Genomic DNA, 27,528 nt, shown 5'->3' on the forward strand with positions numbered 1-27,528 from the left:
TGAACGGAGGTTAGGTTGAAAAATAGGTCTTTGTAACCAAAAGAGTAGGGAGTAGTATGGTGCATTGGAGTCCTGAATAAAACCAACCATACTTAATGAACGCACACCCAGAACATAGTTAATGCCTTAACACGGTTCTAATGCACTTAGATATGGGGCACCCTTTCATAATTGTTCTCAACCTATTTCATCTAACAATAAAAATAATTGGATGGTATTTGTGGTGTGCATACTGTAAGACCTTCAGTACACACACCATCAGATTAATTGACTTGTCGCTCTAACGAAGTAGTGTCAGCAATATGTCTCGTGGTCTTATCGCAGCGTGTTTATCTTCTGCCGTTAGGTCAGACGATAGAAATGCCACTTACACGCTTAGAGTAGCAGATTGACGGTGACCAACTTTAAACAGAACTTGATTAATTTTCACACATATTTATTAAAATAATAACAAGCATAAAAATTACTTAACTTGATTCTGGATGCTATTTACAATTGACAGTCTGAAGTTCCTTTGGTATTGCTACGTTACTCTTATTGTTACATATATCTCTGATACTTGACAAAAGTGTTTATAAATTTATCTTTATGGCTATGTACAGGAATATGGTAATCTTATTAGGCGCAGACTGAAACTTGACTATAGACTGGTACAGACAAATGTAGAACTCGTACAGACTGGTACAGACTAATGCAGGCTGGTACAAACTGGTGCAGACAAATGCAGACTGAGTAATCGGAGGTCTGTACACTCGTTATAATACCTCGCGCATTCATGTATCACTGCGTGAGTGTGATCCGCGAGGATAAAAGGTTCTACATTAGCAGCAATCTCATTGGCTGTGTTACATATTAATACGTGGATCGGCATAAGCAGAACTTGGTCCGTCTCTATGGCAGCACCATCTCGTAGTGTGGAGACGGACGAGCGCTGCGACAGCGCTGTTGTGCTTAGCGGGGCGCGCTCTAGTGGGAAAGTTCCGTAAGTGCTGACTATGCGGAACTATGTTCACAATAGTATTATAACTCTGTTTTTGAAAATACGCGAATCTTCCATCTCCTGCGACATGAAAACTGTACGTCCTAGGATATCTAATGCACTTTGATTTTCACTAGAAGTCGCTGTTTTCGAATTATTCAAGTAAAATATGAAAAATTACATTTAATTGCCCCTCTCGCAACCACCACCACTATGCTCACACCCAACTAGTCAGGAGGTTTAGTATTTTTTTTTTCATGGCGCTCCCTCTTACCATGTAAAAAAAAAAAAGAAAAAAGCCGTGTGCGACTTCACGAGTACATTCACCCAGTGAGACCCTTTACCGTTTTCGGCGACTGGGCTATGATTACAACGATAATGATGATGGCTCCGATGTGAACGACAGTCAAGAGGTAATGGAGGGGCAGTACGACAGCTGAAACCAGGAATCTCTCATAGACTGCAGGCTACAGCTGGCATATTACAGGGTTTTTCAGTACGACGAAATAGTTTGAGAAAATAGACGCTGAAAGTCAATAGTCTCTCACTAGAGTACGAAAAAGAAATGGTTGCATAACTGCCTGTAAGAACGATGTTGTATCTCAAACCACCAGCATCGTTGTTGCAGGCAGTCTGCAAAAACCAGTTCATGGGTGTTGACCACTAATGTAATCGTGTTACAGTTTGCGTCAACTCTCTCAAAGACAGTTAAGGCCTGAAGATGGTGTACTGAATCACCACAACTGGTAGCCATATAATAAATAACATCGAATGGACGGTAGTAGGTGTTCCATTTTACTACATAGTGATTAAAATATCCATTATTGTTTATAAAATGGGAGAAATTCGTCTTTACTAATATTATCATTGAATTTTCAAATGATTATTTTCAACTTTAACGTTTACTTACTTTTCTTTTTCAACTTTAAAATTTTTAGATGTGTAACATAATTTTCTGTGAGACATGTACACAGAAGTCTAACTGAATAGAAATAAAGTGAATATAAATGAATAAATAATAAAGTCATTTCACGATAGCACCTATATTAGCCATTTGTCTCCACACTAGAAATATATAATAATTACACTGATGTCCTTACTTATCGATATACATTGTTTGACAAGAAAAGTGTAACACACAGATGTAGAGGAATAAATGAAATGAACTTTGTAAGTTGAGGGGTATGTGATTACAAACCAGAGTGAAATTAACAAAGACCTTGGCAGTAAGACTCCACTTAACAGTATGGCGTTGTACCGCCTGTTTCCTGGACGCATACAGTTATTCAGTTGGCAAGAGTCTCATAAAGCAGTCGTTTCCATTTCTAAGGTAAGCTGGCCGACAACTGTTGTATCTGGACCTTGATTTTCCGGACACAAGCACTGGACGCTGTTGACGTCCGAGATGGTCCCACACATGATCTATCGCGGGTGCTTCTAGAGATCTTTCTGGCCGCGATATTGCCTCGGCTTCACATACACGGTCCATCTATGCGGGTACGAGCATTTTACCATTCAAAAAATGATACCACGAAAACTGCCAGTAACACACGAGGAATAAGCGTGTCCGTGATATACAGTTTGCCATCAGGGTTCCCTAGTCACTACCATCTGGGAACTGAAGTCATACCCTATGGCTCTCCACGCCACAGCATGACGCGTAACACCGCTTTACCTCTCCAAAACACTGGAAGACTGGGGCGAGTTCTCAGGTAGCCGCCATACTTGCTGACGACGGTCATTCATCACGGAAAACAAAGCGACGTCATTCGTCAACAGTCCATGCTTTCTGAACACCGCACCACTCGAGACGTAGTCATTATTGTTGTTGCGGCAGTGGTAGCCCACGCATAGGACGGTAATTGACTAGCCCTGTTACTGCTGGATTCCGACAGGCGGTGCGGCTGACCCGTGGCGAGCTGGCGCCAGTGTTATTTTGTCCATGTATCGTTGAGAGCGATTGTGGTTGAGGTAAGCTATCTTTGACTTTCGGGGGTCTTATCTTCCGGGTTGGCGGGCGAAGCGAGTTGGTTGGTAGCCTACGACGGGTAACCCTTAAGATCTCGCGACATTCGCTGGGAGACGAGTGTCAACGGCTGCCGTACGAGCGTGATGACCGTTCCATGTTGTGGTGTGAAATTGGTTGGGCGTTTTGGCGACTTGGGCAGCTTGGAGATACGAGTTCTGTGACTTCGCTGAGAACAAAATCTGAAGTGAAGCGGTGAAGCTGTGGCACCCGCTTCCTCGCACTGTGTACGTGATATGAAGTAAGTGGTCGTAATTGTGTTTTGTTGACCGACGCACTCAGAGCCATTTAAACTTCGTTATTCTGGGGAGACTTTCATAGTCGACCTTTAAGATGGTGTGAAAGAGTTAAGTTGGCCTAGTTAAATGGTGGCAGTTATTTGAAAGTAGTCGCAGAAATTTTCTTAGTGCTTTGTGTCTCTTGTAATCAAATGATTTTATGTTGGTGTTTTCAAAGCTTGCACTCTATTAATACAGTTGCCCATGTGTAAAATACTTAAGGTCGAAGTTGCGATTTTGTCAATATTGTAAAGTGTTCCTTTACACGCTTACCCATACATCGTGTCAAAGGTTCTGCGGAGTGTTTCTATGTTTCAGTGATATTGGAAAGTCTTTGTGATTCGGGCAGAAACTTTTGACTGTGCCAGAACCTTGGCGGGGAGTGAAATGTCGGCCGAGGTCTAGGCGTGGCAGTGCTTAAGAACCTGGTCACTATAGGGAGTTGTTCACATATCGCCTTCCAGAGTTTAGTATTTATCTTCCTTCCGCCAAGGCAGGTTAAGCTGGTAGGTATATAAATATATATTGCATGAAACCTGTTAGTATATGAACCTGTTTCCTTAAATATTACTGATCGGCAACTGGCTAAACCTTAAGTTGCATAGCATCCGCTGAGTTCCTTGGACAGCTCTTTCTAGTAAATTTTGTGTTAACAAGTTTGAGCATGTGAACAATTACTTTTAAAGATCAGTGTTTCTGCTGTAGTTTAGATCAGTGTTTCTGCTGTAGTTTTTTTTTATTTAAGTGGTTTTATCACATTATGTGATTGGCTCTTAGCTTGACACTAGTGCTCCAGTGTCATTGTCATCCTTTACTAGTAATTCCTTTTATTATATGTATTTTGAGGGAAATCCTATATGGCAGTTAGAAATTCTAAAGTTTGTCAGTAATTCTCTTTTCTTAATAAGGGACTGTTTATTTGAGTACTGAGTATGTTGGGTTTGTAACTGTATTTGAAAAGCTTTATGTAGTGGCTCGTCCATAATTTGTAATCGTCAAATTACTTAAAAGGCGTAATGTCAATAAATTGTCGTAATTATGAACTGTGACTGCCAACCATGAATCCATCTCGCTTCCTCTTTTAAGGGATTTAAGATATGGTGTTTAAGTGTGGTAGATTAAGGAATTCACGTACCAGTGGGATGACAAAAAACGCTGCATGGAGTCCATGAGTTGTTCTTTAATATCAGGGGCAGACGTGGAGGGATTACGATGTGCCTGGTGCCCTGCTGAGCGATACGTCCTTGTTATCATCAGATATGGTCGACCGGAACATTGATGACAAGTACTCGCGCCCTCATAGTTCCCTGTAGTCGCACACTGGGCCCTTGTCACTTCCAAATACCCACAAATTGGAATACTGCACGATTCGACCAGCCAGCGAAACTGATGCCAGAATGAGGTCCCATTGGCACGATAGAAGATGCTGCTAGTGCTGCCTCACGTGAGTACGTTGCATTTCTACCTCCTCACGATCTCGTAATATCTGATAATATTCACACCAGTTATACAGCCTACCAGTCCGGGTAACAACACTAAACACGAAAGACAATAATGCACTCAGGTGGCTGTTCTACTTGTCACAGAGAAATGGACCTGTAATTGTTTACATAACCAGCAATGGTATGAACAGGTACGAAGTTACAGTGACATCAGATAATATAATAGATTTATTGGAAAGAATTGTATCTTTATTGTAATATGTATTAATATGAAATTAACTTTATATTAAGTTAACTTAAATACCTAAAACTTAAATAATCTATATTGAACAAATATTAAATTATAATACTATAATTAAAATCTACTAAACACCAATAAACGGTGCTAACCTCCTCAACATGCAGACTGTTGCAGGATAGTGGCTGCTTCACTCTATTTTCAGCCACTGTATATGAAGTCCTAAAGAACGGCAATAAATGGATATCTATGTGAAAAACCTGCTTGCCAATAAGATGATGGTTAGATTTCATACGTGATAGAAATATAAGAAGGAAGCAGGGGTAATGATATGTACCGATATTGACTAGTTTCGTAACACTCGAAAGACCCTGAGAGAGTATCTGCTAATTGTGTAATCGAGTGAATCAGAAACTGAACTTTCTTTGAGGATTATCATTTTAGATACCTTCTGTTCGACTAACTCGGTTCATCCGTAATGCCCACCAAAGGAATAATTCAATAGCCCACGAAATCGAGGATGCCTTCAACGAGCTACAGGTGACTGGTCATATCGGAAAAATTTTTAGTACCGAGCGAGACAAGAAAAAAGTGATAAAATTGTATACTTCTCTGGGTTACAACTCGCATCACCTTCAGAATTGGAGACTCAAGTGATAAGAGCAAGTGATATGGGCAGGACTCATCTGATTTTGTTCTAAATAGCTTAGCAAGAAACTACACTAAGTAATTATTCAGGGAGCCGACTAGAGGGGATAAAATCTTAGATATCCTGGTTACAAAAGATCGAACGTTTTGCCTTTGTCACCGTGGACAGGGAATCTGTAACGTACACAATTTTTCTTACTATGGGTGCCAATATGAATGTATAGAAAGGTGAGAAGGAATTTGTATTTAGTTAGTGTGATATGAAATAAGTGTCTGATTACCTGAGAAGTCAGTATCAAACATTCATCTCTGGACATGACAGATTTGAGTGTAAATGGACGAACAATTTAGAGCGGTATGGGCCGAGAAAAGTTGTGAAGACGGAAACACCCGCACTGGTTCAACAGCTGGCTTAGACAGCTATCCTGTAAGCAAAAAGTGCTTCACCCCACATTTAAACGTCGCCAATACCTTGTACGTAAGCGAAATGTGAACTAGATCAGGATGAGCACAAAGACAACCTTCATACGTTCAATAACTGTAAGGTAAAATACTGCGCAATGATCTAATAAAATATCCGAAGGATTTTAAGCCATACATTACATCAATAAGCGGAGATACCTGTCCACTGACGCAGTAGTCTTATTGGCAACGAAATGGAAAATGACAGAAAGAAATTCGGGATACTAAATTCCTTTTTCCGAAACTGTTTCACTGATCGAGAATGTACTCCTGTTTCTCCTTTCGAAAACCAAAATGACAGATGTCGAAATAAATGTGTAAGGTGGCAATATTCTACCACCATGCATTTAATATTCGGTAAATTATTTTCGATTTGCATTTGTGTTAGATCACTGTGTACGGTCCACATTCAGATTATTAATCACTTCTTTGGCCGTTTCTGGTCTGTCTTTGGATGTACGACATTCTTATTACTAGAACAGCGAAACAGGAGAGTGCAACTAGTTTTATATCTGTAGTACGGCATGTGTAGCAGTTAATTAGAGTTGAGCACTGATAGAATAAGCGACATCGGTTACGGATCCTCAGAAACAGGTATCGGCTGAAAAAGAGCTTTGAAGAGAGTTCTCGTGTTTATACATTTACTGCCCTAAGGGCGCGGAAACGTCGTTTTACAACGTTGGAGGCCACAAAACGCCCGAACCACGGACAGTATGGGCAGGAGGTTGCACTTAGGTGGGACGAAAAACAACTCAGAATTGCGCATCTGGTAAAAGAGCTTTAGTGGTGGAATAACGCTAAAAGACATCATTTTGGTATGAAGGAATGTGTGGGGTCACAAACGAAGATCGCGGTATGGCCAGCGCATTTTTCCCATTGAACAGCAGAGAGGCATATTTGATTGCCAGATTGCTAAGGACGTTGAAGGAAAAATGGAATTCTCCAGGAAATCTTGTGGAAAGAGTATAAGCGGCAGGTAATTGGTTGGAAGATGGAATGACCCATTTAGTTGGAGATAATATTTCGTAAGAGCCGCTGGTATTCGTAGCCTGAGGGCAAACGTGGGCGTAGTTGATGTACGGCATAAAGAGGCACTTGCCTATGGGGATCGATTTAAGGCACTTCCCTATGGGGGATCGATCTAAAGACTACGTTGGCGAGAGCCACAGCGGTGAATCTCGCGCTAAGACTTTGAGAAGTGTTGCTTGCGACACAACGGGGACGTGAAGTCGTTTCTCTGTGAACAGAGTTGTTATTCTGATTATTCAAGTAACGATTCTTTACCTCTCTATGGAGTCTGACTCACATTGAAGTGCTTCTTTATGGTAGAATATCCGAACCGAGTTTCTGTTCCTGGCTTCTGAGAAAACAGAGATCGTATGTTTTGTGTCTTATTGACGTACATTCAGTCCTACAGGTTTGTGGGTGGCATATTACTTCGACTGTGTGGGGAGAGAAATACGGGTACGCCACGTACATCATCTGATAGGCTAGTCAGGGTGTAGGCTATTCAGTATGAGCCAACTTTTTGTCGTTCCAATAAAGGGGCAAAGTGAAACATATGTTCTGCAAGTCTCGGAATTACATTTAGAGTAGTATCCGACATTTCGTACTTCATATTTATATAATTTTTTTGCACTCTTCGTGTTCTTAGCGAATAAATCATTTATGGTATCCAATTTGTGATCCAGTCTAGTAACATTCTGACAGGAAAGACTCGTTTGATATGCTAAACTGAAGAGAGGCCAAAGCTTGATTCTTCGTGTTATGGAAATCCCTTAATGTAGTTTGTCAATGGTCGCTTTAATCGTTTGTAGGCACACGTACTCCATTGCAGAGACAATATTAGACAACTACAGATACACAAGCTACATGTTATATACACCACTGGTGTTTAGAAGTAACCACAAGATAGAAAATTATTTGCGATTGGAACAGCAAATGAAGGAAATGACATTGGTACAATAAGTACCCTCAGCCATATACCACACGGCGTTTGCAGGGTTTGAACGTAGATGTGGGTTCTGTCATGTTTCAAGTTATTACGTTTCTTTCTAATGGCACTATACATACTAATTCGTTAATTCAGTGTTTGCTAAGAGAGAGGACCGAGCGAGGTGGCGCAGTGGTTAGACACTGGACTCGCATTCGGGAGGACGACGGTTCAGTCCCGCGTCCGGCCATCCTGATTTAGGTTTTCCGTGATTTCCCTAAATCGCTCCAGGAAAATGCCGGGATGGTTCCTTTCAAAGGGCACGGCCGACTTCCTTCCCCGTCCTTCCCTAATCCGATGAGACCGATGACCTCGCTGTCTGGTCTCCTTCCCCGAAACAACCAACCTAAGAGAGAAGAATATATTTACATTCTGGTACTTAGAAATATACTTTCGCGTTTCATTTCGACTAGAGTGCTTCAGAGTCGACACATTTTTCCGGTGTTTTAGCGATGTGTGATCATGGTCTATGTATTTAAGCCAAGTGAAGTGAGAGTGAAGCAGGGTGAGCAATCGGTCATTACTGGTGCGGCAGCCCATCAGCAAAATCTCAAAGACACTGAGATCTGGATCCACGATGGTAAGAAAGAATACCGCCACCGTCGCTCCTATATTTCACGTGCACAACGTATATTCAGAATAGCCGTCTGCTTAGCCGCAGATCCACTTTACTATCTCGCTGAATTCGGTGAAATGTGTTTAATGTGCTCATTTACGTTATCCCGACTTACCGACAACGAAGGGTCATGTTAAACTGGTACGCTGCTGGAAGTAATGAAGCTCTCTTTCAACTATTCAGTTGCAATAGTTAAGCACCCAGCGTTTCCGAGCTCAGTTCATGGTGTATTATGCGTTCTCATCACAGCACTTTGAATCTGTTTCGTCCCACACTGAGCACATGTTCTAATAACACTTTTTGGAGTGTATTTATTAAGAATTTCCGGTAAGGCAAGTAGCCGAGAGCCTCTTGCATGTTAAGCTAAAAGATCCAAAATTTCTCTTAGTAACACTTGTTAGAGGCTGTGAAGGATGGTTACTAGATAAAAGTTTACATAGCAACAGGTCGCTGGAAGTACAAAACCATACCAGATATTTCACTTTCGCTTTAAGAAGGTTGAATTTTCACGCAGTTAACTGCAGTAAGATGCGACATCACGACCGCTATTTTACTCAATGGCTTTTTCCTACAGTACAAGAACATTGTAACATAGAATTCTCATGTAACACTGCAGGAACAAGTCTAACGGAGTAAACTCTGTGAGCTATGCACGTCGGCCACTTCTACCTATCCGCCTCTCGCCGAATGTTGCATCGAGATGGCAGCGGCCAGTTAACTGCAAATTCTGCTTAGGTGGCAAGAGATCATACCAGGTGACTGAATAATGTATGCACTCAATTCTAGTAACCTACCTACCTACATTAAAGAAGAAGTACGTGAGGAACAGTAATATTTGTGTGACAGAATTTATTTCCTTGTAAGTAAAAATCCCGAAACATACTTCCCAGTAGCAAAAATGGCATCTACAAATTAGATTTACGTAGTTAATGACAGTCACATTCTTGTGACAAACTGGAGGTACACAGCTAGTTCCGACTCGATGGATAAAAACATTTGGTGCACGATTAATCATCTATCGCTGACCCATAAGCCATATAACAAAGTTTGTAATCCGATCTCGTAAACAAGAGTAACTGCGAAAGTGTGGTTACAGATCTTGTATTTAGTATAAATGTTTTTGAAAACTAATATTTTCAGTTAAATACCCAAGTAACTGGGTTCAAATTTCGCCACTGAGATTGTATTAAACGATGGTGACGGATGTGACGTAACAAGGGAGAAAATAAACGATTATGTCTTTGACCTTACCTTCATGCTCGAAGATCTCCACAATGCTGATTATCTAGTTTTAAAATAAAAAAGGAACAGTTTTACCGAAATTTTCCCCAAAACTCTTGTAAGCTTACAAGTAGCCCTGGTTTTGTCACTATCTGTGGCGAGTAGTGCAAGGAGCTTTCCAAAATTCAAGTTGAGAAAGCTATCCTTAGGTCAATACTTTGCCAAGAAGGACTGGTTGCACTTTCGACTAACCACTGCAAGGGATAGCTCGAACAGATCCGGACTCTATTTTGAAAAGCACTGCTAAACGACGGTACACAATCTGAACAACTGTAGGAATTATATACGACTTTATTAAGAGAATATTTCTCTATTGTATTACACACATCTTGTATTTTCCCTTACAGTTCCATAGATAAAATTATTGCAGTTTTTTTATCGGTTATGAGGATCTTTCATGGTAAATTTATTAGCATGTAACTATTTACTGATGATTTTTCTTCAGATCTACAATCTACGCAGTGCAATGGTGTCTAATGTGTAGCACTCAATAATGAAATTAGATGTTATTTTTTGTATTTATGTCGCACATTTTCCTTTGAGAAGTGAAGTAATTTGTAAATTAGGGAATTAAAATGCTCGATTAGAAATCTAGAGAAAGAAGAGGAAATTTGTATTTTCATCTTTCTGTTTAGTTTAATAGACAGGAAATTTTTATTGATGCTTGAAGAATACACTATCTCAAGTTCTATTTGCTTTCCCTACAAGCTTTTAAGGAACTCACGAATTACGCTGAACAGATTGAATTGATTGCTCTTTTAATATTTCGCACTGGAGTAAGATTTGGATATTTATTTATGTTACAGAAGACTATATATGTGATACATATTTTAAGAGATGAAACAACCCTCATCCACGTTATTCCGTGGTATGACTTTTTTTCTTACCAGAAGTGCGTAATAACAAACTGCAACTAGCTGCACCTGGCAGCCTGCTTGAATTTGCGCGCGCGGCGACCTGAAGGGATGACTTCATTGTTACTTAAATAGGAAACGGTGCAGCATATCACATTTTTTCTTAACTATTATTTCTCTGCACAACCTACCTTGCAATACCATTGCAAGATTTCACACCATTTCTGGTTACTCACTAGTGGACTGGCTTATGGCTGAGACTTAATCTAAGCTCAGCATCATTCGAACCTAGAGTACGGATCACTGCGTGTATGAGTGTATATATATTTAGTGTACGGGAACATCTAGATACAAGAGGATATTACTTTTGTTATATTCATGTGTTCTCGTTCTATTTTAGCAACGTTATGATGGTGAGGTGAAATACTATTTATCGCAAACAGTCGAGATAATTTCTATCCGTTTTCTGTGTCGTCCTTTGATTTTTCTTTGGCATGAAGTTCGAGAGAATGTCTATTACCTCTGCACGCATGGTTGTCTCTTATGATAGTGGTTTTTCTCAACTGAAAACTATGGTCACTCTTATTATACGAATGGGACATAGTGAAGAAGAAGTCTTACAAAAGTTGCTTGAAATAACGCCATACAAGCGATGACAACGCTGAGGGCGAACTGCGTCATTGCGATGGGGCTCATGGTGTCCTGGAGGTACGCGACGAACCTGGAAGGGGAGAACGTTTTAAATAACACCATCAAATGAAATGTACTTTAACAAGTTTGATGTAGTCGGTATATATACAGGGTGTTTCAAAAATGACCGGTATATTTGAAACGGCAATAAAAACTAAACGAGCAGCGATAGAAATACACCGTTTGTTGCAATATGCTTGGGACAACAGTACATTTTCAGGCGGACAAACTTTCGAAATTACAGTAGTTACAGTTTTCAACAACAGATGGCGCTGCAAGTGATGTGAAAGATATAGAAGACAACGCAGTCTGTGGGTGCGCCATTCTGTACGTCGTCTTTCTGCTGTAAGCGTGTGCTGTTCACAACGTGCAAGTGTGCTGTAGACAACATGGTTTATTCCTTAGAACAGAGGATTCTTCTGGTGTTGGAATTCCACCGCCTAGAACACAGTGTTGTTGCAACAAGACGAAGTTTTCAACGGAGGTTTAATGTAACCAAAGGACCGAAAAGCGATACAATAAAGGATGTGTTTGAAAAATTTCAACGGACTGGGAACATGACGGATGAACGTGCTGGAAAGGTAGGGCGACCGCGTACGGCAACCACAGAGGGCAACGCGCAGCTAGTGCAGCAGGTGATCCAACAGCGGCCTCGGGTTTCCGTTCGCCGTGTTGCAGCTGCGGTCCAAATAACGCCAACGTCCACGTATCGTCTCATGCGCCAGAGTTTACACCTCTATCCATACAAAATTCAAACGCAGCAACCCCTCAGCGCCGCTACCATTGCTACACGAGAGACATTCGCTAACGATATAGTGCACAGGATTGATGACGGCGATATGCATGTGGGAAGCATTTGGTTTACTGACGAAGCTTATTTTTACCTGGACGGCTTCGTCAATAAACAGAACTGGCGCATATGGGGAACCGAAAAGCCCCATGTTGCAGTCCCATCGTCCCTGCATCCTCAAAAGTACTGGTCTGGGCCGCCATTTCTTCCAAAGGAATCATTGGCCTATTTTTAAGATCCGAAACGATTTCTGCATCACGCTATCTGGACATTCTTCGTGAATTTGTGGCGGTACAAACTGCCTTAGACGACACTGCGAACACCTCGTGGTTTATGCAAGATGGTGCCCGGCCACATCGCACGGCCGACGTCTTTAATTTCCTGAATGAATATTTCGATTATCGTGTGATTGCTTTGGGCTATCCGAAACATACAGGAGGCGGCGTGGATTGGCCTCCCTATTCGCCAGACATGAACCCCTGTAACTTCTTTCTGTGGGGACACCTGGTCAGGTGTACCGCCAGAATCCAGAAACAATTGAACAGCTGAAGCAGTACATCTCATCTGCATGTGAAGCCATTCCGCCAGACAGGTTGTCAAAGGTTTCGGGTAATTTCATTCAGAGACTACGCCATATTATTGCTACGCATGGTGGATATGTGGAAAATATCGTACTATAGAGTTTCCCAGACCGCAGCGCCATCTGTTGTTGAAAATTGTAACTACTGTAATTTCGAAAGTTTGTCTGCCTGAAAATGTACTGTTGTCCCAAGCATATTGCAACAAACGGTGTATTTCTATCGCTGCTCGTTTAGTTTTTATTGCCGTTTCAAATATACCGGTCATTTTTGAAATACCCTGTACATGCGACAATACATTAATAGTATGAGAAACTGGCATGGCAATTCCATTTCCTGAGATTATGCAGTGCTGAATGTATGAAAAAGAGCTAACCGTATGTCACCCTTGTGAGTTATATTTCTGTGAGAAATAAATTTTTATGATTGTTTAATTTGATTATTTTAAGGTTAAGCTTAACTCTGAACAACATAATGCTCAATGTATTTATATTCAGGACAACAGAGTGCACAGTTTTTAATTTTAGAAAAATGCCGTTTTTCATGTCTTGCTGGATTATAATTTTGTCTCATGTTTCTGAAGTCAACTGCCTCAAAACGTTTAAAATTTAATTATCGTTTATGTTAAAGGTGGAAGTATGTATTTGTGTACGTATATATGCTCCACACCTCCTCCTAAACCACCAAATCGTTTTCAACCAAATTTGGTGCATGTATCACTTACTGTTTGGAAAGAACCACTCTACCAGTAAGAAGGGGTGATTATTGCACTGAAAGAGCAGCGTAACTCACCATGCGCAAATAGTGAGACTACATTCATCTGCTGTTTGAGAATGAGACTGGGATCAACATAACATGCTTTGAAATCTTTACATTTTCTCGCTATAACTGCCAACAAACTAAGGAAATGTAAAGGATTTATCGCTTACTACAATTTCGCTTTTAATACAGTAAAACAGCAACATCAGATACGATCTTTTAATTTATTACTTCTTTACTACCATGTCTTTGCAGCCTCAATTGCATACAGTATTTACATATACCACTGAATGTATTTCTGGAGATATGGCAACATAAACACCGAAATCCATTTTCGCTGTTCACAGAGTAAAACTGCCGAATAATGCATAACGTCTCAGTTTATTACTTCTTTACTACTTACTCCATTCGCAATGCACTCGACAGACATTATACACATATATATAACTAGATGTACCTCCAAATGTATGTCATTGCATGACGTATCTTTCAGGAGATATGACGCCATAAACATTAAGCTACCTGAAAATGAAACTGCATGACGAAATTCACTGAAGGTACCGGTGGAATATACAAACAAATATGTGCCAGATAAGTTACATGCATATCAAATATATATGACACGTGTGTGATATGGAGTCAAAACATAACACACCTTAGATTGAATTCCTGAAACAATTGTGGTTAACTCGATAAGTGACACGACATAAGTTAGACGAAAATGTACGAATTTTATTGATAGGCAAACCGAAGCGAATAAACAAACCGACATTTCATGAATATACACCACTGACACAAACGTTAGTAACTGAACGCAAGTAATTTCTCTGACTCGAGCTACGAGATGCAGTTCTGAGAGAAAACAGAATTTTACGACAGCACGCCGTCCTGCGAAGCTGAAACCCTCACCACTGGACACCTAGAGAGCGTGTACACAGAGAGAGTGGCCATAGGTGAAGTTGCCCGTGATTGGTTGATTAGCTTTGGCGCCATTTTTCTGCCAAACGTCTCTCGCGCTTCCTATGTTCGCCGTGCTTTTGAGTTGAATTGAAGTTCAGAGGACATTTGGAAACGGTTAATAGGTATTAGAATTATTGAGACTTGTTATGCGTTGTGCAAGATTGTTCGATTTAGTTGTAGATCGTTTTTAGTACGTAATTAGCGTTTGCGATCTTAAATACGTGTTGAAATAATGAAACGTTTAGAGATGAAGTCGGTAGGCCTACATGTTTGAAGTAAACACGTTAGTAAATGTACAGTATTGTTTTGACATCTGTAAATCTTTCTGCAGACGTTAGTAAACGATGCCAGGTTGTGCTGCATTTGGTTGTTCCAGTAGAGGCGAAGGTGGATTTCGCATGTTAGCATTTCCACGCAATTAAGAAAGTCACGCAAAACAGGTAGGCCTATTACAATCTACTGCATTTTTAAGCTCTTATTTCTTTAACAGTTCGTGCATACTGGTAGCATCAGAAGCTTTTCTGAAGCCAATATATGACAGTCCTTACTGGAAACGGAAAGTTCCTGTAATTGTTATGCCATGCCCATTCGACTTTATAGCGTCGAACTTTATTTCGTTCCGAATCAGAACACTAGGCATTATTTTGGTTACAGTATTATTGCCTGACTGTTGACGCAGACAAGTTGTAAGCACGTTTTCCGCAGTTGTCGGAGTTGCTGAAACATTGTTCGTAGTAAATAATTGTAGGTACTCTTGAAGACAGTTTTTAATAGGCCTACTTACTGTGGGGTAGAAGGGATACGGTAGTTTTCCTGTGATATTTTGTCATTATTACAGTAGACTACGTTTACCATTACCTGATTTTTGTATTTTTTTTTGGTTAGTTATCTACGAGAGGTATTCAGTATATATATGAAAGAATGTCGTAAGCAGTTGTTTACTTGTGACATGCAAAAAGTTTGAAGACGTGGCAAGAAGAACTAATACGTCTCACACTTTTTGCATGTCACAAGTAAACAACTGCTTAAGTCTTCCATTCATCTGACGTAATACAGGTACGTTAAATCTTTAGCGTTATGCACTCCTGATACAAAACAAATACTATTCACTATATTTTTTTTTATTTACGTTACTTTCATTGCAATATGTCCAGTAAACGAACTTTAAAGGAGATAAATTCAAGTAACGAATAATTTTTACAGCCACTGTATCAAATTTTCCTGTGCTATACGTAACAGGCTACTATGAGTATATTATAGCTGTAAAGAAAGGCATTTAACGAATGATTTCACCATATTGTCTTGTGCTTTTGATTCGGCGAGTGTGTACTCCACTACTCCAGTGCTGGCCATTCAAAAGTCCCGCCCGTAGTTTGGCAGAAAAATGGCCGCCGTATCGTCCGGTTGGCCACTCACTCCCTACACAGGCTCTCTAGGGACACCTAGTGGACACAAAGAGACGCCGCACCCAGTGTGTAGGCTGCTGGGAAAAGCAGCCCTTCTCCCTACTTTTAACGACGACCTTCGGAAAGCCTTTCTACATGAACACTGCCAGAGATCGCAGATAAACATCTGGAGAAACTCAAATCAGAACACTGGTGACTCACTGTACCCACTTGTGTTAAACCTGACATGAAAGAAAAAAGTAATTGGCTTCTTCTTTTGCAGAAAATCGTCAGGATTTTGAGCAAGGTGACTCGCACAGTGCTGAGACGATTTCTAGAGTCATTGTGAGAACACTTGTTCACAGATTCGTCTTAACTCGTAAGGAGTTAAGTTGAAAGTCTTGTAGTACAGAAAATCGCACCAAACACTAACAGTGATTGCTTTTGAGCGATTCGAGGGCAACGACGTACTCGCTATTCCTGCCAAATACCGCTTACCATGCCAATTAACTTAGTTAGGAGAAACAGGAGTCTCGGCTTCACCAAAGACGTAGAAAATGTATCAGACTTGAGTTCAACAGTCGAGAGAGATTTGGAATAGGTTCTCAGATTCATAGCTCGCAGCGACAGCCGCCACTACTGCCGCCAATTCATCTACATCTACATTTATACTCCGCAAACCACCAAACAGTGTGTGGCGGAGGGCACTTTACGTGCCACTGTCATTATCTCCCTTTCCTGTTCCAGTCGCGTATGGTTCGCGGGAAGAACGACTGTCTGAAAGCCTCTGTGCGCGCTCTAATCTCTCTAATTTTACATTCGTGATCTCCTCGGGAGGTATAAGTAGGGGGAAGCAATATATTCGATACCTCATCCAGAAACGCACCCTCTCGAAACCTGGCGAGCAAGCTACACCGCGATGCAGAGCGCCTCTCTTGCAGAGTCTGCCACTTGAGTTTGTTAAACATCTCCGTAACGCTATCACGGTTACCAAATAACCCTGTGACGAAACGCGCCGCTCTCCTTTGGATCTTCTCTATCTCCTCCGTCAACCCGATCTGGTACGGATCCCACACTGATGAGCAATACTCAAGTATAGGTCGAACGAGTGTTTTGTAAGCCACCTCCTTTGTTGATGGACTACATTTTCTAAGGACTCTCCCAATGAATCTCAACCTGGTACCCGCCTTACCAACAATTAATTTTATATGATCATTCCACTTCAAATCGTTCCGCACGCATACTCCCAGATATTTTACAGAAGTAACTGCTACCAGTGTTTGTTCTGCTATCATATAATCATACAATAAAGGATCCTTCTTTCTATGTATTCGCAATACATTACATTTGTCTATGTTAAGGGTCAGTTGCCACTCCCTGCACCAAGTGCCTATCCGCTGCAGATCTTCCTGCATTTCGCTACAATTTTCTAATGCTGCAACTTCTCTGTATACTACAGCATCATCCGCGAAAAGCCGCATGGAACTTCCGACACTATCTACTAGGTCATTTATATATATTGTGAAAAGCAATGGTCCCATAACACTCCCCTGTGGCACGCTAGAGGTTACTTTAATGTCTGTAGACGTCTCTCCGTTGATAACAACATGCTGTGTTCTGTTTGCTAAAAACTCTTCAATCCATCCACACAGCTGGTCTGATATTCCGTAGGCTCTTACTTTGTTTATCAGGCGACAGTGCGGAACTGTATCGAACGCCTTCCGGAAGTCAAGAGAAATAGCATCTACCTGGGAGCCTGTATCTAATATTTTCTGGGTCTCATGAGCAAATAAAGCGAGTTGGGTTTCACACGATCGCTGTTTCCGGAATTCATGTTGATTCCTACATAGTAGATTCTGAGTTTCCAAAAACGACATGATACTCGAGCAAAACACATGTTCTAAAATTCTACAACAGATCGACGTCAGAGATATAGGTCTATAGTTTTGCGCATCTGCTCGATTCAAGATAATCACACGCGCTCTCGCCACGCCTGCAAGCGATATTCAATTGACACAACGAATTGCCGTCGTATCCTAATTTTCATACATTCAACCAAGACCTGTAGTTAAACATATTAACAATCGTCTTGTTTAATAAAAGCAAAAACGCGAGATGTCCTACCTAACGGAAATGATTGATCAGCCACTGTAGAGATATGAATCCTTTGCATTTTGTACTTATTTTTCATTGCTCTTTATCGACCTCATTCAATTTTGGGTATTTTCATTGTGCATTTTAGCGTAATAGATATCTCTTGCTCTAGTTGTATTTAGTTTATTCGTATTGTTATCGACCCCAGACATGGTCATCAACAATCTTACCACTAAAGAACCTTATAACAGTTAGGAATTTAGTTTCACAGTTTTGAATACCCAGTATCAATATTTTGGCATCCTGTACATAATTTTACTAATATTCCTATGTCATGAAACCTTAATAACCGAAATCTAAGACTTTCACATTCGATAACATTTGGATATGTGTGAACCCGTACACTAATACCCGTTAGCGATAACGTTTCCTTTGCAGGGAGTGTAGTGGAACCGACATTGAGATCATTGTCTGACTGCATCACTGCCATACTCTGCACTCTTCTGAACTCTGCGTGTGTGAGATGCTATCATCGTACCTGGCAGGCCGTAGGTTCAACACCAAATTCCTAAAATACTCACAGGGCGTCCTTGGACAACTGTTGTAGGAAGGCACAACAGAACCAGTCTCGCAGACGTGTTAGATAATGGGGACCCTGCCAGTATGGAAAATAACATGCTAAGATTGTCAACCATATGTATTTGCTAAGACAGAGAAAAACATACTCTTAAAAACATTGTATTAAATTCTTGCGTCGTATCAACCAATGGTAAATATTAGTGGCTACTGACAAGTCAATGGGGAGACAGAGACGTGCAATGCACTGAGAGGCGTACGCAGTATCCCCATAGTACATTTGTAATGCAATTGTTAACTCTAAGTTTTTCTTGCAAATGTACACATGGCTGACACAGCGTTCATAAGTTGATTCTATCCCAACTAGTAAATCACGGTCGCACAGTCTTGTTATTGTGTCAATTGAATTAGGGAGACTAGATAAAGGGTGAAGGTAGTAAGTTTAAGAAGCGAGCATGGTCGTATGATCGCATGATTAAGCGAAGTATGGCCCGTCAGTTAAAATTGTAAAGACGGGAATCAGAGAGATTAGCAATGGCAGATCGAGACCTTGACTGAATTGAGATTGACACCCAGCAAGATGACGTGCAGGAATCTCAGGACAGAATAACAGACCACACAATACCGCGAGAAATAGATTAGGGTGTGCAGCATGACGTAAATACGGAGCAACAAGGCGTCTAATGCTGAAGTTCAGGAAGGTGGGGAACGTCTCGATATTAAGATCCCCTAGTACATATAGTAAGACCTCCCTCACAACCAAGTACAGGCAATACAAGTCGAAATGTGTGATCACATGGTTCACTGCAGTTAGTTTCGGACAGACACGAGAATATAAACGCAAAGCGAAGAGTGTTGGAAGAAGAGGTAGTAGGACCCGTTAATCTGTCGGAAATTATTTAGCAATTAACGTGCACCGTAAATATACAAAGCAGAGAGATGAAACAACAGACGAAACAACTGCAACCACAGATACGTGAGCAGAAACCAGAAACAACGAAACAACTGCCTGAGGTCAGACAACAGTTATGTCACATAGAGGAAGAGGCAAAAAAATCCAGAAATGTGATCGAAACTTCAATAATATTTCACACACAATTAAGAACATACATTTATAAGGTCCAAGTGGGCGTGCAAGCTTTTCGTGACAATACACAGACTGGAATCAAAACATTGCGTGGTGACAACAAAACATTACGTGATAACACTCATGGTGAAATTACGAAGATAACCGAAAAGGTTAATGAAATGAGACGCCAAGAAACAGGCACAGCACGACAAACAGTTGAAGATAGTGTGTTGAAAAATCGCATCGCGAAAGCGGTTGTCAAGAGGTACTATACTCGCATCGTGAGAATAGAAGCGAAAACGAAGAATCAGTTCGAAAACGTCAGAGGAGAACTGTTGCAAACTATACAAGAGCTCAGTATCAAGATCATACAAGGTCTGAATCCGTAACAACTTCCGAGTCAATAACACCACCAGGAAGGCAAGAAGTTTCGCAAGAAATAAAAACAAAAAATTTCAAGCAAAAACAACTCAGGTCACAGATGAAAAAGAAATTACGTGATATCCGAACACCTGCGATGCCACAGGCACGTTTCGAAACTTACGAATAGCAGACGTACCACAAAGACATTGGGTACCATATGCATACTTCTCGGAACAATACGGACCACATGATGAAGCGGCAGGAAGTGCAAGGGAGCGAAAGTTATAGCGCAAAGCATACCGACACTCGCGGAGAGCCGATGAAAGAAAATCATTGCGTTCCATTTCAACGACTTCATGCAATACTAGGCAAAAGTTACGGTGGACAACATCCAATGGATTTACCACAACGTGAAACACTAACACGTGAAATGATCTGGAACAGAAGTGGCGAGGACTCTCGACTTTCGTACGGTACCACGGTGAGGTACGATAATGGTCATTTCCTCACCGTAAGGAAGTTTCAGCATTTTCGTGAAGGAAACTCACTGCATCCACGAACGTTCATTGATCAGTTCAGAGTTACTCTACCACAACATTCGACATTAGCACAAAAACTAGACTTCATAAGTGCCCATTCGTCTCGAACAGTACCAGAAACGGTGCAAAATGTAGCAGCTACATGTCGATCATACGAATATTTCAGAGATTAGTTTCTCTCACGCTACGGTGAAGTATGAACTACTTCAAAATCCATACTTCGAGAATTCCGGAGAGAAGACCCGTGTAAATTTTTTTGAAGCAGTCAGAAAGAAAAACCAATGTTTGGATGTGCTGTACAGCTAGGGAGAATTGATTAAATTGTGTACCATGAAGGTACCACTAAAATAAAGAATATTCAGGTGTGTGTGAATTCTTAAGGGACCAAACTGCTGAGGTCTTTTTTTTTGTGGTTTTAGGGCGCACAACTACAATGGTCATTAGTGCCCAGACTAAGGTAAGAATGCACTGCGAGGCACAAGGTTAAAACAGCAACTAAAAGGGACAACACTATAAAAGACATATTAACAGGCATAGGATTAAAAAAAACAGCATAATCAAATGTCCTGAGACAGGTTCGTCAAGTGGATAAAACGAAGAACGCTAGCAGCTGCTCCTGGGTCATCCGCTAAAATGGCATCCAGATTACATGGCAGGCCAAGATCAACGCGCAGTGTATTAAAATTCGGACAGGACGTTAAAATGTGGCGTACCGTCAGCAATTGCCCACATGGGCAGAACGGCGCCGGCGCAGCCGTCAGCAGATGGCGATGGCTGAACCGGCAGTGTCCAATTCGTAACCGGGCCATCGGTCCCTAGACATACACTCGATTTAAAATAGTTTAATCTGACTTATGCTACGAACAACACACATACCCATGCCCGAGGGAGGACTTGAACCTCCGGCGGGAGGGGCCACGGTAAAGTATCAACAGTCATTTGCAGGACGTGGAGGCAATGACGTGGAAGATTTCAAAGGAATTTTAAAAGAAGTAGAATTCATATTCTCTGAACATGAGGCAAGAAGAAAGCGAAACCCGGATGAAAACGTGAATGAAAAACAGCGAAATGCGCCAAAGACCGCACGAGGGGATGTCAGGTGTCACAAAACCGCCTGATAACTTGGTGCAGAGAAATGACAATAAATTCCAACAGAGAAACGGGTCAATAACTATTATAGGGGGAATAACGGTAATCGCAATGGGTATTGGAGGAGAAACAGGCTGACAAATTACCAGCAACGAAACCCGTGTCACCAGGTCGAACATAGACAGGAAGGACCGAAAGAAAAAGTGGAGATAAGGCCACCAAACCCCAATAAATCTTCGAATTGAAGAGAGAGCAGCAACAACAAGGAATACGGCGCACCTACTCCTGCAAGAAGCAGCAACGTAATAAGACAAATATGCACCTAATCACGGGAGGTGAACAGAACCGCATGCGCCAAAAGAAGTTGAAACACCGCAAACAACAGGTTGGACACAAAGTAGTCGGGAGGATTTGGCAAAAATGGAACTACAAGAACAAAATGAAGCAAGCATAACGGAAGTCGAAATAACAGGTACAGTAATTAGCATCGCAGAGTTATTTAAAACTGAAACTAGGGAGAGCCGATTCCAAGAGGACAACGTACCATCGACAGAAATAAACATTTAGTAACGACAGGTAGTAAATGAGGAAATAGGATGGCAAGGATCAAACAAAGGCAGGATAATAATAACATCATGCTGGGGAGAAATTAATTGGGTGGTTACTGGCAGAGTTATATGAGGCTGAGACCAGGGAAAACGAACTCAAGGACGATAATCCGCAGTCGACGGAATCTGAAAATAAATAACTATTGGGCATAGGTTCCAATGTATGCAATGATGAAAGTTACAGAGATATAAGAAGGGCATTTAGATGCGACTATTTGGGAGTTTCCACGAAGAAAGAAAAGGCAGATGTAGTTGAATTTAGGTAAGACTAAGTTAAATGTGAAGAAGAACTGCCAGCAGAGAGAGAGAGATAGTGGTCGAGGCATACCTGACAGAGAGTTCGATTTCACAGATAAAAATCCTAAAACGACTCATATATGATTCATAGAGGATGCTTTACTGCAGGGAGATGAGGAAGGAAAGTGCAAACCGGTCGAGTTTCAACCAGTTGTGAAGACCCTGGTAGCAAAAATTAAAATTAAGGTAGTCAACAGGCAGCAGAAGCGAGCTAACCGCGATTTCGGAATAGTTATTAAACCAATGCAATGCTAACGAAGAAATACCGATCTTGAAAACTAAGGAGATTAAAGTGAAGGGTCTCAACAAAAATCATGCTGCGGGTGTCAATAAACAAACGAGGTAATGCTTTTCAGCCAAGGTCAAAAGATCGAAGCCAATTTCTTTATCATACCGAAATTACGTGTAGAATCACACTGTTGCCATCAGACTGCGATGTTATTTTAAACTACAGAGCTGAAGGAAAATAAATAAATCAATTCTGAAGTACATATCCTGATCAACGGCTGAAACATTATCGAACATAAAATTTCAAAGCAACTAGTAGTCAATAATTTCCTATATCCTCCCCAGAGAAGAGACAAGGTTCAAGTCTGAAGAAAGGAAGATACTTGGAAGAGCAGAGGATGAAGAGCCCAAGACTGATGTTGAAGAGAGAGGATGGGCGAAAATATTTCAAGATACTCTTTTCCAAATACCCATCCTACTGTAAACTAGTAGTATACGAAGCGCTACAAAAATGATATATCTTCAACAATGTCTTGTGATGAAAAAATCATATCTTTAAAGCCAATACTCCATGAGACTCAGCACTAAAAGGTCCACATTATTATGAGGGTCACACCAAACTATGGCAACAACTTGTTGCAAAATTCGATGAAGAATGTCGCTGATCTCTCAAAGGTTTGCTGACAAACATCTGGTATAAGTTCTTCAGCTACGTGAAAAGACAATTGTTGCCAAACTCACGCAAGGACATTCGTAGACATCGTGTGAAAATAGTATCGAACTTAGGTAAAGATCAGTGTCAGAGAGGGAAAAACCTGGAAAGAGCACAGCAATTAACATAGGACTTCGGTGTTTTCATATCGATTTCATACAAATTGCAACTCTCCATACAATATGTGAAAATGCCTGAATGAGGAGTGTATCAAAGTCTTTTCATAACCTCTGTTTCATGAGCAATGCAGGAGAAGCATTTTTGTAAAGAAATGTTTTATTTATTTATAATGTTCATTAGAATAATATGTTAAAAAGAAAACCCTTTCATCTATATTGTGTCTTGAAGAGAACATTTTTGTGAAATTCGTTTACTGTCTATGAGTGTAATATTTTAAACTTTTATTCATGCATAATTATCAATACAACATTTCTTAAAAACCTTGTTGTCTCTTGGACTAATATTTTTTAGAATAATATGTGTATGAGCTTTGTTTGTGGCTACAATATTTTTGAATTTGCATAAACCAGGAACAGAAACTTTTAAAATTTTTACATGATTAGGATTTGCCAAAGGATTATTTTGATGCTTACATTAGTTGTTAGAATCATAATTTTTGTAAAAGAAATAGCAAAATGTAAACACAGCAATGTTGGATTATGTATAAAGTATTCAATCTTTTAAGCTGATTTAAATAGTAAGTGGTTGAAAAAATGTATTAAAAGATCAATGTGAGAGGCTCCTTGTCTTCAATATAAAATCTAAAATACACACAACACATTTAAATAAAAAAAGAAAAAGGAATTAATATCAGTATCAAAATTTATAGATTTCACTTAAGGGAGACAATTAAACGAATAACAAAGTTAACCTTATAACAAAGTACACAAACCAATAGAGTTAAATAGAATAAGGACTAGTCCAAGTGGTTGAACAATAATCAATGCTTGAGAAAAAGTATAAATTTGACTGTCTTAGACAATGCCTCAACCATTGTCTAACTTCAGTACAAAAATTATCGTGGAAGGGTGGAGATATGTAAGGTGTCAAACAAACACCTTACATTGAATTCCTGGAACAACTGCAATTAACTCAGTATGTCACCCAAACAGGTCATGTAAAAATACATGATTTTTATTAATAGACAAAGTGAAGCGAATGAAGAAACCGACATTTCGTGAATATAAACCACTAACACTCACACTAGTAACTGAACGCAGTAATTTCCCTGACCTGAGCTAGGAGACGCTGTTCTGAGAGAAAGAAAAATTTTACGACGGCACGCGGTCTTGTGCAGCTGAAACCCTCATCACGGGATACCTAGTAAACACAATGAGACGCTGCACCCACTGTGTAGGCTGCTGGGAAAAGCAGCCCTTGTCCCTGGTTTTAACGACGACCCTATGAAACAGTTTCTACAGGATCACGGCCGGAAACCGCAGATATACGTCCGAGGAATCCAACTCAAAACATTGGTGACTCACTGTAGCCACCTACTTTAAAGTTCGCTTGAAATAAAATGCTGTTTATCTTAGTATTACGCAGTAGAAGTTAAACTCTGCTCTACGAAAGAAACAAGTACGTATGCCCTCATTAACCAGAAAGAAAACATGTGGCCACCAACTCCGATATAGGCTAAATTCAGACCGAGTAATTGGCTTCTTCTCTTGCAGATAAACGTCACGGTTTTGAGCAAAGTGACTCGCGCCATGCTGGGACGATTGCGAGAGTCATTATGAGAACACTTGTTCACAGACTCCTCTTAAGTCGTAAGAAGTTAAATTGCAATGTCTCCTAGCACAGAGAATCGCACCCAGCTCTAACAGTTAATGCTTGTGAGCGATTTGAGGGCAACGACATACTCGGTATTCCTGCCAACTAGCGTGTACCATGACAGTTAATTTAGCTACGGGAAAATAGGAGTCTCAGCTTCACCAAAGACGTGTTTAACAATCGAGAGAGGTTTAGAATAGGTTCTCGGATTCATAGGTCGCACGAACAGCTGCCACTGCCGTAGCCAACGCAAGGTAATCACAAGTGCTTGTCCCACGCTAGCAAGTGATATTCGATGGACACTCGGAACTGCTGTAGTCTGCATCTCACCTAATTTTCGTACATTCAACCATGACCTGTAGTTAAACATGTTCACAATTGTCGGGCTTAATTAAAGTTGAAACGTGAGATGTCCCATCTAACGAAAGGGGTTGATCAGCCACTATAGAGTTATGAATTCTTTTAACTGTGTAATTATTTTTTATTGTTCTTTACTGATCCCATTTAATTTTGATTATTTTCATTGTGCATTTTAGTGCAGTTGATATCTCTTGCCCGAACTGTATTTACTTTGTTTATTTATAGACCCCCAGACATGGTCATCACCATCTTACCATTAAAAAACCTTATAAGAGTTAGGATTTCGTTTCGCAGTTGTGAAGACCCAGTAATAATATTTTTCCACCCTGTACATAAATTTGTTAAAATAAACCTTAAATACGAAAATCTAAGACTTTCACTTTCGCTAATATATAGTTACATCTCAATCTGTACAGTAATTTCTGTTAGTGATAATATTTCCTTTGCAGGGAGTGTAGTGGAACCGACATTGAGATAATTGTCTGATTACATCCCTGTCCGTACTGCTGCTCTCTTCTGAAGTCTGCATATGTGAGACTGTATAGTCCTACCTTGCAGGCCATAGGTTCAACACCAAATTCCTAAAACACTCACAGAGCATCCTTGGGGAAGATAGATCAGAACCAGTCTCACACATGTTAGAGTTTATGAAGGCAATGTCACAGGTGAAAAGCTTCAGCTTAGCCACTGTTTCGATTTCGTCCATATTTGGTGAACATGTTATTTTCTATCTGGAAAGAAATATTGTGGTGGTTAAGGATCTGCAATATACAATAGGGTTGAGAGCAATAATGTGGAGACAGAACGGAGGAGCAGGACATGGACATACACAGAGGGGAAAGGAGGACAGATACATACATAAGGGAGAGGAGCAAATGGACAGAGACAGAGGGGGAGGGGGATGGAATAAAGGGAAGAGAAATACAATGAGACTCATAGAGGAGATGAGGAGATGGACATCAAAAGGAAATGGGAGAAGATGGACAGAGAATGGAGGCAGAAGGAGGTGGACAGAGAGAAGTTGCAGGAGGAGATGGACAGAGAGAGAAATAGTGGAGGAGCAGATGAAGAGAGGGGCAGGAAGTGATGTACAGAGTTATGGGAGGGAGGGGGAGTGAGGAAAGAGATTAATAGAATATTCAAATAAACATAGCAGTGAATGGCAGATACACAGCCACTAAATAAATAACTACAGTCTTTCCTCTAAGAGGGAGTTCTTTGTTTATAACAAATTAAAGTGAGGAGCAAGAAGTGAAATGAAACTGTGAGCTCACATTCTCCTCTAATCCACACTCAATCACACTGCTACATGCTTATGTTCACTCATCACGGTTTCCCCCTCCCCTACACACAAAAAAAATCCCTCCATTGATATTCCATCTCTACTCTTACACAGTACATAAATACACAGAAAGATAATTAAATAGAATTAGCCACATACAATAATCCATCTGAAAAAAAATGTTGTAGGTCAAACACAAAGTAGTGGGAAGGTTATGTTGGCAACACTAAAAACACAAACCACAACAAATACTTGAAGTACAAAAACGAAAGTTGTGTGCTTGAACAGGTGTTGTGAAAAACATAAGAAATGCATAGTGCTGTAGAGCACATAAAAATGAGACCAAAACAATGTGTCTAACACAGAAAAACAACGATGTGCTTGCAGACAGCATTTTCCAATGTAAGCAAGAAATCAACCGAAAATCACCGTGAGTAAAAATCAATTTATTCTTAACGAAGCGTTTATCGATCTAAATGCAAATCAAAATGTGAATAACCTAATTACAGGCCACTGTTGATGCTTTACCTCAATAAAGCGAAACGCGGCTGGTTAAAAA

The 27,528-nt window shown here is 40.5% G+C and overlaps 1 protein-coding gene across 1 annotated transcript in view; it reads right to left on the reverse strand.

Annotated features, from left to right (window-relative positions):
- The window catches only part of LOC126100792 (odorant receptor 43a-like), a 55,027-nt gene that overhangs the window by 22,865 nt on the left and 4,634 nt on the right, over nucleotides 1-27,528 (reverse strand). The window contains exon 2 of the mRNA XM_049911414.1: nucleotides 11,439-11,538. Coding sequence (XP_049767371.1) covers nucleotides 11,439-11,538 — 100 coding nt within the window. The remainder of the gene's footprint in view (nucleotides 1-11,438; nucleotides 11,539-27,528) is intronic.

The sequence above is a fragment of the Schistocerca cancellata genome, chromosome 9 (assembly GCF_023864275.1).
Source record: "Schistocerca cancellata isolate TAMUIC-IGC-003103 chromosome 9, iqSchCanc2.1, whole genome shotgun sequence".
NCBI classification, from domain to species: Eukaryota; Metazoa; Arthropoda; class Insecta; order Orthoptera; family Acrididae; genus Schistocerca; species Schistocerca cancellata.